Below are 12,482 nucleotides of genomic sequence, written 5' to 3' on the forward strand. Positions count from 1 at the left end.
AGATCAGATCAAATAGAATCCCAAATTGACTTCACAAACTTACTTAATCCTTGCTTCTAAGTGATTAACTATGTAACGATTACAAATTAGGGCTAATCAAAAGCAATCAATCATACCAACACAACTAATTTGTCTGATTATCCCATGCAAGATACATTAAAGAATGAATTCAAGATGAAACCTCTAAAATTCAGGATAATCCCAACAAGAATATAACTTAAGTCTTAGGAATGAAGAAGGAATGGAAATAAACTACAAAACCCAAGCTAAGTACTTACCTCTAAGCTATAAATCATCCTCCAAAACGACAATTAATTAAGCTTCAAGATGATAAAAATGGGAAATTAATGTTTACAATCGAAAGGGGAAGAAAACAAGGGAAAATAAAAGGAAAAACGACGTGATAACCTAACATTTCATATTGAAATGCGTTATAAAGTAGGTGTCACAACGTTGCAATGCTGCGTAAGAGCGTTGCAACGCTGCACAAGACAGCACGCACACCTCCATCAAAGTTCGTAGCGCGCAACGCTACATGTACGCCGCCCTGTTTTTGAAAGAATGTAAGGCTACTGCCTTTGAGCGTTGTGCAACTCGTAACGCTTTTACTAGGGGTGTAATGGTAATTCCTCGATCTTCTTTCCCTTTTTGTGCAATTTAGCTCCAAACTTGATCGTTTTATCGTCTTTTCGCATCGAACGCTTTATTCAACCTCTTGTGCACTCGAGACCTATAAAAACATCAATTAAACTCATTAAATAGCCCAACGATCCCAAATAAGGAGAGGGAGATAACACATTTTCGGTGTTATCAACATTCCCATTAGAAGAGCTAGCTGTATTCATATTAGCAAGATTTAATCCCAAAAAATAAGCACTTTTTTTTAGTAAAAACTCCCTTTTTGTCTAGATTCTATATGATCTTATCCTCCTACCGTCTCATCGGAAGTTTGATTTGGAAGAATCGCTCAGCATCAAAAGGAATGAAACTCAAATTAATCAAGGCACACCACTCTTTGACCCCGCAAAAGATTAAGAACCCTAAAAAGCACTATGTGTCCCCTCACAATGGAGCCAAGGGTCCTTATCAAGCTTAACAAATTGTCCACATCCCACCTACCACCGATAATTTTACATTTAAGATTTATAAAGTTATAGTTATATATTAATGGGAGGGGAAAAAATTAAGTAACTGCCCTCTTTTTATTGTAGGGTAACCTTTATGGTCTATAAGTTTTATGTCTAGTATTTACTTAGTCCATAAATTTTAAAATATTATATCCATAATTATTGAATTTTGAGCTTCGTTTCCATCAAGTCCATAGGTTTTAAAATGTTAAAATTTTATTGTTAGAAGTTGAGTTTTATTTCAAATCGGTCCCTAAGTTTCAAATTTACACTCTTAACCTTAATATTTCACTAAATATTCACATTAAGTATTTGGCGTTAATGTTTATTAATTAATGTAAAAAACGATTATGTTGTGAAATTTTAAATTTAATTTTAAGATCGATGATAAATAGTAAAACTTAATTAATTATAATTTTTTAGTTGATACAAATTATGACTAAGGACGAAAAGTAAGTATTATTGAAAATTGAGAATAACCATGAAACTATTGAAACATACATACCAAATTAAACCAAACTCAAATGACAAATCTCAAAATTGAAATTATAACCTTTTGAAATTGAAAAACGAAAAAAAAAAACTAAATTCAAAACTTACATTTATTTTATATTAAAAAAAAAAAAAGAGAAAAACACTAGTTTCCCTATTTTGTAAATAATAATAAATTAGGGAAAAAAAACCCTAGTCCCGTGACCTCCACCACCCTCTTCACTCTCCATTTTTTCACTCCCACAACTCTTCACCATCACCCCGACTCATCCTTCTCCATCTCTGCTGCAACTGCGGTAGCCGCCGCCGTATTCTACGTAAGCATTGCCGTGTGTCGAGGTCCACGCTCAATTCTTCTGCTACCCTCTCCATCTCTAAATCACTCGTTGCTTGTTGAGTTTGATCTTAGGGTTTAATGAACTTTGGGCTAGGGTTTTATTTTCTTTGTTTAAATCTTTTTCCCAGCGTTTTTTGGGCGTGATTTATCTATGTTCTGCTTATATTTCATTTCCATTTCGGTTTCTTTTAATTGACTGATCTTCATTCTACAGTTAGGTCGCAGTTTTCATCATTTCCATGGCGGTAAGTTTGTTTCCAGAGACTATTCCTGATTTTTCATTTGTAATCGAGTATGTAATTGGTCTTTGTTTGGTTACATGAATGTCCAACTTTTTAGGTCGATAAACTTCTGAAAGATGAAGCCAGCGAAGAGAAGGGAGAGCGTGCTAGAATGGTAAGTTTCTAAATTTGTTTCATAGAGCTTTTCTTTTTCCAATTCCTTAATTTAATTTACTTTTCTCACCTTTCATAGGCATCATTCGTTGGCGCTATGGCAATTGCTGATTTGGTTAAGACAACATTAGGACCAAAGGGGATGGTAAGTTCCAGAAGGCATTGGCCTCCTTTATTTTTCCTCTCTTCTCTTTATTATATTACTGCTACATTTTTTTTTAGTTTTAAGTAATACACTTTTATTTTTGAGTAAAGATCGGAGAACACACAAAATAGTGGATATTAAATCCACCCTTAATCGTTCAGGTCCTACAGGGGAACCATAAACTGATACCAATGTGACAAACTGTGGTCTTTATTTCTTAGCTTTAGACTCTTCCATGACCGTGCATATAATACCTTCCAGGATAAAATTCTCCAATCTACTGGGAGAGGACGGCAAGTCACTGTCACCAATGACGGTGCCACCATTTTAAAATCTCTCCATATCGATAACCCAGCTGCCAAAGTTCTCGTCGGTATCCTTTTTTTAAGTGTTCACCGTTTTTATGCTTGATGGAATATCATGACTATTGTAGTTGTGGAAGCTTGTTTAATTCTTGTATGGATACTTCAATTATTTTACTCGAAGTTGTCTCCTTATGGCTTTGAATGGAGAATCTTTAACAAGGTTAAGATATTTCAAAAGTTCAAGATGATGAGGTGGGTGATGGTACAACCTCAGTTGTTGTTTTGGCTGGAGAACTTCTAAGGGAAGCAGAGAAGTTGGTTGCTTCAAAGATTCACCCAATGACAATTATAGCAGGTTATTTTTCTTCCTATTTTAATATGTAAATTACTCTATAGATGTCCAGAGTATGAGTCCTATGCCATTGCCGTGTTTTGTAACATGGAAACACGTTGTCTTCTTTGAGTACATCAATTTTATTTGTGAAGGTAGGAGATTGAACCATTGACCTTTGGGATGCTCAAGATGTCTTTATTTTTCAATAGCAGTTTTGACAACTTCTTTTTATTTGTTTAAAAATAATTATAAAAGGCCAACTTTCATTGAGAATAACTAAAAGAATATACGGACATAAAAAAAAAAACCCACAAAAGGGAGCACCCTAAATAAAGGGACTCCAATTAAGCTAAAAAAGACCAAGCGAATAATTAAAAAAGAACTCGTCAACGACACCAGCAACGAGACATTAAATCACACAAGGGACCAATCCTCAAAAGACTCCCTCTCAATCCATCTAAAAACTCTATTTTTCTTTCTGCCCAAACACCCAACAACAGAGCACACACTCGTACTTATCGTAAAACTCCCTTTCCCTCAGAATGACAGATAGAGGAGAAACTAGCCTAGAGCTTGTACCTGTTTTCTCTCCCTTTTTCTCCTTGCTGCATGAGTTGACCCACTCTCTCTCTCTCCCTTTGTTCCATGGTCACTTCAACAGAACTCCCACGGGAGACTTCAAGAAATGAGAATTCTCGACCCTAATGACAAAAGTAGGGTGGTTTTTCCATTTACCTTTTTTTCCCCCTCTTTCTTTCTTTTGATGAAGTTTGAACTTGGAACTCCTTCCCTTGTGAAGATTGAAGACTCTGCTGTATGCTTGAGTTATGCTCTTGTAGGAAAATCTTGGCAGCATGTTATCTCAATGGAATATCTCTCAAATGATTCTATCTAGTCTGACGTCTGTGTGTGCATGCGAGACATCAACCTCTCTCTCTCTTTCTCTTTTTCATTGCATGGAAACTAGATGGATTTTTTTTTCCTGGTACCTTTCACAATGTGATGTGTATAATTGGCCAAAGCTTGTGATGATTCATTTAAACTTTCAGGTTATAGAATGGCTGCAGAATGTGCTCGTAATGCCTTGCTGCAGAAAGTGGTGGATAACAAAGCAGATATAGGTAATATGCCCATTTTTTTCCATACCCTTTCTTTGACTAGCATGTGATGCGACTGTTAAATATATTTTTAATCAGAGACTATAAGCTTCAAATCTTATATGTTCTTAGAACTGTGTATTCTGAAGTTGCGCATGGCCCCTTTTCAGAGAAATTTAAATCAGACTTGATGAAGATTGCAATGACTACTTTGAGTTCCAAAATTCTCTCGCAAGACAAGGAGCATTTTGCTAAATTGGCAGTGGATGCTGTAATGAGGCTAAAGGTGAATGCTTACTCTTAATCCATATATATATAGTGTGTCGGGTTAAAATTATGTATGGACAGGTTTGATTGGGAATTTGGAAGTTCAATATCATGATGTTTATTGCCTGCTATTTGATTGTGTACTTCATCCTATATATTCGATGTTCATGTGTGTGTGAGAGAGGGAGGGACGTTTTAAATGATGTGCAGCTGTCTCCATGGTGTGTCAGTGTGTCTAATATTCCATACCTTTGGATGTGTGTTCTGTTTGATTTTTACCTTGTTGAAATTGCAGGGGAGCACAAACTTAGAGTCAATTCAAATTATCAAGAAACCTGGAGGATCATTGAAGGATTCCTTTTTAGATGAAGGGTGGGTTTTGTTTTTATTACAACAAGTATGAAGCTAATGCTTACTTCTTACATTTTGCCTTGCAAATTTTTAGAAAACCTAGAAGATTATTGAAGGACTCTTTCATCGAGTAACCTAATTATTTAAGTAGACACAATTTAGGAATGCTTTCTGAAAAATGCTCTAGTTATACAAGTATGCTTACTATGTTCACAAATATTTTTCAAAAAGTTGTTTTTTTTTTTAATTAAAAAACTGAATTGTATAATCTTTGTTCAGGTTTATTCTTGACAAGAAAATTGGTATTGGCCAACCTAAACGCATAGAGAATGCCAAAATTTTAGTGGCAAATACTGCTATGGATACCGACAAAGTTAAGATTTATGGTGCTCGTGTTCGTGTTGACTCGATGTCAAGAGTTGCTGAGATTGAGGGTGCTGAAAAGGAAAAAATGAGAGAGAAGGTGAAGAAGATAATTGGTCATGGAATCAACTGCTTTGTTAACAGACAGTTGATCTACAATTTCCCAGAGGAACTATTTGCAGATGCTGGAATACTTGCTATTGAGCATGCTGATTTTGATGGCATTGAACGTCTGGCTTTAGTAACTGGTGGTGAAATTGCTTCAACTTTTGACAATCCCGAATCTGTGAAACTTGGATATTGCAAGTTGATTGAGGAGATTATGATTGGCGAGGACAAACTGATCCATTTTTCAGGTGTGGAAATGGGTCAGGCTTGTACAATTGTGCTGAGGGGTGCAAGGTATTTTAAAAGATCCTGTAGATTTTATTTCTCATTATATGGTGATTTTGGTGTGCATTTTATATTACTTGGCATTTTACAGAAGAACATAATTTTCTTGTTTTTTCTGCAAAAAGAATTTGAGCCTCTCTCTATATTTTGGTCAGTTAATGTTTTTTTTCTCCTTTATGTAATATTGTTCTTACATTGCTATGATGGTTGATAAAAAAATGAATGGCAAATATCATCAAGTGCTTTGGGTGAATAAGGCTTTTTCACCAAAGGTTGTTACCGTGCAAATTGGTGGTGTCCAACATGAACCTTCGGTTGGAAATTTTTTATGGTTATTTTTGCATTTACATTTTTATCTTGGAGTTGTTCCACGAGCATTGTTATGTGTTCTGACAGATCTATTTTTGCATTGTATTTTTGTTCTTTGCCAGCCATCACGTCCTTGATGAGGCTGAAAGGTCTCTGCATGATGCCTTATGTGTACTGTCTCAGACGGTCAATGACAGCAGGGTCGTGCTTGGAGGTGGATGGCCAGAGATGATCATGTCAAAAGAAGTGGATGAGTTGGCTAGGAAGACTCCCGGGAAGAAATCACATGCTATTGAAGCATTTTCGCGGGCTCTACAGGCTATTCCAACAATTATTGCTGATAATGCTGGGTTGGATAGTGCTGACTTGATTGCTCAGCTCCGGGCTGAGCATCACAAGGAGGGTTGCAATGCAGGGATTGATGTCATCTCTGGATCGGTGAGTGTTGAGATTGAAATAAATTTAAGAAGAGTAATACCTCAATTGCTATAAAGCCACTGTTGGCAGGAAGATGGAGTCTAATATGATCTTATTATTCCTCTCTCTTGTAGTGTTATTAATTGATCGTTAGTACAACTTTTTTCGTGTTATAATATTGAAGCTCAATATGGCAATGGCTGCAAACTGAAAATCTGTCAATAGATTGTTATCATTACTGTGATGATCATAACATTGAAAATTCTCTCTAACCCTTACCATGATGATCATATATGACAGGTAGGAGATATGGCAGAACTTGGTATTTCAGAAGCATTCAAAGTCAAGCAAGCCATATTGCTTTCTGCAACAGAGGCAGCTGAGATGATCCTTAGAGTTGATGAAATAATCACTTGTGCCCCTCGGAGGAGAGAAGATAGAATGTAAAAGAGTGCAGTGTGTCTATTTGTAGGTGGCAGTGGCAGACATCGTCTCTTTAAGGGCTGTTGTTATCTTATGCCATATTTATTATTGCCATCAGTGTTAGTGCTGTGAATGTTTGTTACATGTAAGGTTGGATTTTGTAGGGAGGTTGCATTTTCTTGCAAGAATTTTGGGTTTCTTTTACTGCCAAATTTTTGTGATCAGTGTGGGTGTAATGTCATTCATTCATCGACTGATAATAGGGCTGGGAAGTTCGGTTCATGAGACTGCAGCGGAGTGGAGCCAGCCACGACACGAAGTTCCTTATCTAAGCTGGATTTCACTGGTGTGTTATTTGGGTTTGGCTACCTTATTCTTGTGTTTTTTTACCTATTTTCCCCCGTTCTTTGCCAAAGGATGTTTGTGCTGGTGTCCAAGATTCATCTCGGATTCTGAGTTTTTTAAAATTTAAGGTAAAAGGTGCAGCAGCGATCTTTTCTTTCATTCTAAACTTCTGGAATTTGAATCCTCTCACCCGAGAGGTCTAATCAGGCTTCTGTACTTTGAACTTTAGTTTCATTTTAATGTGTAGTTTTTCTGTGTTTGAAATGAACGGCAAGATTTATCTATATTTTTAGATTTGGAAAATGGTTACGTAATATAATTCACTACGAGACAATTTGAGGCAGCATTCGACGGAGTCCGAGTATAAGGAGAAAAAAAAAGGAAAACAAAGAATTGAAGATACCCTTTTTTGTTTTGTTTTTTTCTTCCCACAGTACCAAAGTAACATAATTTTATTGACATACAGATATTTTAGGTCTCATTTGATTATCATCTGGTTTTTGGTTTTTGTTTTTAAAGATTAAGCTTATTTCATTCACATTTCTTATCAATTTGTATTTTTCTTAAATACAATGGTTGAATTTTTAGTTAAATTTGAAAAAACAAAAATAATTGAAGAAGTGAAGAAATATTTAAATTATTTGCATATTTCTTAAGTTATTTTTTATAGTTTTCAAAATTTAGTTTAGTTTTTTGAACTATTGGTAAAAAGTAGATAATAAATGAAGAAATTTGAAGGTGAAAATAAGGTTTATAGATTTAACTTTTAAAACCAAAGTGATTACCAAACAAAGATTAGGAGGTTCTTTTATATTGTAATTTCAAATACTTGCTGTAAAGTTATTTTTTCCTTTGCACATGTCACCGACAAAGTTTTAATACCAGAGATACCCATATACATCAATTTCATTTCTCATCAACACATTTTCTATTACTTAAATCAAAATACCCCTCTCGTTTCTTATCTCACGTTTAAGAAAGATTTATAAAACTTGGAAGTAATATTTTACAAACTTCCAACTTTAACTATATTCCTTAATTAAAAATTTTCAGATTTTTTGGATAATTTTAATCTCTCCGATTAAATGTTCATATTATTTTGTAATTAAAATATTTAAAATAATTCAAAACATTTTTAACAATAATCGTTTAGAGATTTTTTAAAAAATAATTAATTTCATTATATGTCATCACGATATCTTCATTTAATGATTTTTTTTTTTTTTTTACTTTATTCAGTAACTAATATGGTATATATCCTTAATTTTAGAATAATATTTGTATTATTTTATAATACATTCTCTCATATTAAAATTTTACATTGTTTTATAATTAAAATATTTAAGAAATTCAAATCAAAGAAAGTATTTATCAAATCGATTTATATTACATTAATGCAAATTTTCCTCTTTTACATATTTGTATTTTGACTTAATATTCAAGATTTCTAATTTTGGTGGTTGTATTTAATGCAAAATTATTGCTACAAATATTCGTTTTCATATTTTTTTTCTTATATATATATATATACGAGATTTATTCCAAATGTATTTAGAACTAGTACAAATTTAATGTTGTTATATTCTAAATACTGCACATTTTAATTTTAGTCTCATCTCTATTAAGATATATATTCTACATATTTTGTCATGTATACACATGTATATATTTGAAATTGAGATGTATATTTAGTTATTTTACAAATATATAAATTTTTTTCCAGATATTGGATTTTGACTTAAAATTTAGAAACCCCAAACTACATTTAATGCAGAATTATGGTTACAATTTTTTGTTTCATTTGTATTTCGTTTTTTATGTATATATATGAGATTTATTTAAAATATATACGATGTTATTCCAGATGCATTTAGAATAATATACTATATTTTAATATACTCCATATTTAATTTTAGTCTCGTTTCTATTGAGATATATATTCCACATAATTTGTCATATATACACAGATATATAAAATATAGCTAAGATGGGTGAGGGAGAGAAGAAAAATGAAGTAATTAAGGAAAAGTGAGAAAAATGAACAATTTTAGAAAAAAAATCAATTTAATGCACATGATTTGCATATTTGTGTATTTTCGATCTATTTTAAATGGCCAAAAATTAATTGGGGTGTTATGGAGTGTTATACTTGATTTTTATGTAATATTATAACCTAATAGACCATTCATAGAAAAACGATGGATTTGAGACATTCGTGTAATTGGACCTATTTAGTTAGGTTATTAGTGTAGAAAGCGCAAATAATTAATTTATGAAACATGCTTTATGTGGTGTATTATTTTAAAACATCATTGACTTCATAATATGGTATGTTATACGTATTAAATTAACACGAAGAAAAAAAAACAGTAAATTTTTATTTACTTGTTAGCACTATACATTTTAAAAGTTCAACTTGGATGCACTAAAAATATATAAAAATATTTTTTTTCGTAATTTCTATTTTTGAAACATAGAATTAAAAAATTGTTATATGTGCACAAATTGCAAAATCTATTTGATTTATTGAAAAATTGTTATATGTGCACAAATTGCAAAATCTATTTGATTTATTGATCAATAAGAAAGCCAAAAAATAGAATTTGAATGTTATATGGAACAAACCTTAGACTAATATTTATCTCCGTTCTTATATAAAAAAAAAACATGTTTTTATCGTTCTACTAACAATTTAAATATTATTTTCATCATTTTTGTCTTCCCTCTTTGTCTAGTACGTTTCTACTTGCTTTCAACTAAAAATATTTCAACATTTTTCACTCTTTAATATATATACGTCAAGTAACGTTGAATAATGCTCACTTTCACTTCAAACTCGATTGTCACATATAGAATGTGTATTTATGTCATTTACATATAATAAGTTAGTAATTTAACCCGTCTAAACTACTTAAATTAGTCAAAATACTTATAACAACTACTAACTTTTTAAAATTCTAACTTTAAATACAGTACATAAATAAATAAATTATACTTTAGTCTCTAATTAGATGTTCATTTCCAAGAGATGATTATGATCATGTTAAAGAAACAGTTCCAAAGAGAGATCATATCAACATAATCTCTTGGACTATGATTAATTTTTAATTAGGGGGCATTAAGCCATTTAATATTTAATAATTGTAGTATGAACTCAGAATATGACAAATTATATATAATCCAAGTAAACACGCTTCCTGGATTAAAAGGGAGAATTTTCCAATAACTTTTAAAGTCAATGACATTTGTGACGTGTGAGAGACTTTGACTGTGATTGCAGTAAAATCAAAATACATAATCTCCCTAAAACACAAGTCTAGAGAATATATAAATCATTTTGAAACACGTGTGAACTCAACACACGTTTTCACACCACTTAAAAATAGATCACTAAAAGGAAAAAAAAAAATAATAAGAAAAAGAAAAAGAAAAAGTAAAGCATGTTTGACGATCCACTCGAATTGTATTTTATGTTTTTAGATTTACTGAATTCAACAGATATGCATTTAGTAGAAATTTTATTTTCAAGAACTCTTTTCAGATTTTAGGATTCAAATAATACAAATTCTGAAAGCAACATTTTTATATTTTTAGTGTTTCTAAATTTTGAATTTGATATTTTAAAATGTAGAATTATACTAAAAAAAGATAAGAAAATTAATAAATATAGTTATTCATGTTCTAAACTCAATTGTTTTTATTAAATTAAATTAAAATATAAAATATATTATATGTTATATGATATTACAAAACATAATTATACAAATTTTTAACATAAAATAAGTTTATAAATTAATTAGTAATCGTTTATATTTAATCTAATATTTAGTAAGTAATTATAATTAGTCTTATGCTTTATAAATATATTATCAAACATATTTTGAAAAATTGTTTAAATTAAGATTCAAATTTTGAATCTACTACCAAACACATATCTGAAAATATGAAATACAATTTTATTTTCATTAAATCTCTTGATTTCAAAATTCAGTTTTCAACCTAGCCCATCTTTAAAAAAAAATCCAAGAGAAGTAAAGGAAAAGAAAATCCTCATGTTTAATAAAGGTTACAATTTTTTACAAATAATCTTTCAATATTCATGAAGTGTCAAAGTGAATTACAAAATATATACTGAATGCAAAATTGAGAAAAAGACATAATGATCATTTTTTTCAAACAAAAATTTGTGAGCTCGAAGATATTGTTTAATGCTCAATATTATTGTACATGTTCAATTTTCTTCGAGACTTATTTTCAAAATAAAAAATCATGAGTTTCAATGAAAATTAGTGGATGATTTTATTTTATTTTGTTTTCTAATTAAAAAAAAGGGTAAAAATTGGTAAAAAAACCAGTTTTCATTCATAAACTTGACAAGTTGTATAAATTTTTATCATAAAATTTCTAGGAAAAAAAAAAGAAAAAAAAAAGAAAAAAAAAGTAATTTAAATATAATTTGATTTTTTTAAAGTGTAATAATAAGTGAGATGGAAAGATTCAAATATTTGACACCTTGGTTGATGACATATGTTATAACTAGTTGAACTAATTTGCTTTTGTTCTACCAATTTGTGCTTATGTTATAACTTACATTTTTACAACTCACCAACTTATCACATTTTTGTTTTCATTTTAATGCAAATCTTGATGAAATTATTATTTAATGTTGAAATAGATGTCACAAAAGTTGTTGTGTCGTGAAAGAACCACTGTCCTGAAAACAAATACGACGCGACTTTGGTGTTAATCGCTTATGCCAGTTGCTCCCCAAGGTTAACACAACCTCCAAATTCAGGCGTGCACTCGCCGAAAAAAGGATTAGAACCGATAAAAAGGTTGCTCAGAACAGTAGAAAATCAAGTAGAGAAGAAGGAATACAATTCAGTTGTGTGTCCTCTCTCACAGATCTCAACATTATTGTTAGTGTGTGAGAAAACACCAAAAGATGAAAAGGAAAGGTTTGTTAGTCAAAATCTCCAATGGTCCGGACGGTTAAGTAATAAAAATTTAATTTATAAATAAAAGGATAAGTAATAAAAATTTAATTATTTTTCATGCAAGCACAACTACTCGAACCCATCTGGACAGATGACGACAATAGCAACACACGTATGTGGTGAAAAGGTTGTACTTTCATCACCAACTCACTTTGGATGCTCATCTAGAATGCCTTGGTATTTATACCCTCTACACAATTCTAAATCTATCCATGTGGGACTAAACTTCCCACTCTCAACTTTTCTTATGGGCCTAAGCCTAATAGTCATTTCCAATAATTTACAGAAAAGTTAACAAGTAAAGAAAATAAAAGTTTAATTGAAAATAAATAAGTGTTCTAAGCAAATAAAAGAGTTCAAACTTAAACAACAATATCTAACGATT

General features: G+C 31.3%; 1 protein-coding gene across 2 annotated transcripts; it reads left to right on the forward strand.

Annotated features, from left to right (window-relative positions):
* Window positions 1-1,800: 1,800 nt before the first annotated feature.
* Window positions 1,801-7,368, forward strand: LOC120079881 (T-complex protein 1 subunit beta). 2 transcript variants are annotated; one of them, XM_039034329.1, is made up of 12 exons: window positions 1,801-1,958; window positions 2,171-2,201; window positions 2,296-2,352; window positions 2,431-2,496; window positions 2,758-2,869; window positions 3,028-3,156; window positions 4,185-4,256; window positions 4,403-4,518; window positions 4,795-4,871; window positions 5,130-5,615; window positions 6,038-6,353; window positions 6,633-7,368. In XM_039034329.1, the coding sequence occupies exons 2-12, from the start codon at window positions 2,196-2,198 to the stop codon at window positions 6,777-6,779; spliced, it is 1,584 nt and encodes a 527-aa protein (XP_038890257.1). In that variant the 5' UTR covers window positions 1,801-1,958; window positions 2,171-2,195; the 3' UTR covers window positions 6,780-7,368. The 2 variants fall into 2 exon arrangements, with proteins under 2 accessions (XP_038890257.1, XP_038890258.1); XM_039034330.1 differs by having other exon boundaries at window positions 1,812-1,936.
* Window positions 7,369-12,482: the final 5,114 nt, after the last annotated feature.

The sequence above is a fragment of the Benincasa hispida genome, chromosome 6, assembly GCF_009727055.1.
Source record: "Benincasa hispida cultivar B227 chromosome 6, ASM972705v1, whole genome shotgun sequence".
NCBI classification, from domain to species: Eukaryota; Viridiplantae; Streptophyta; class Magnoliopsida; order Cucurbitales; family Cucurbitaceae; genus Benincasa; species Benincasa hispida.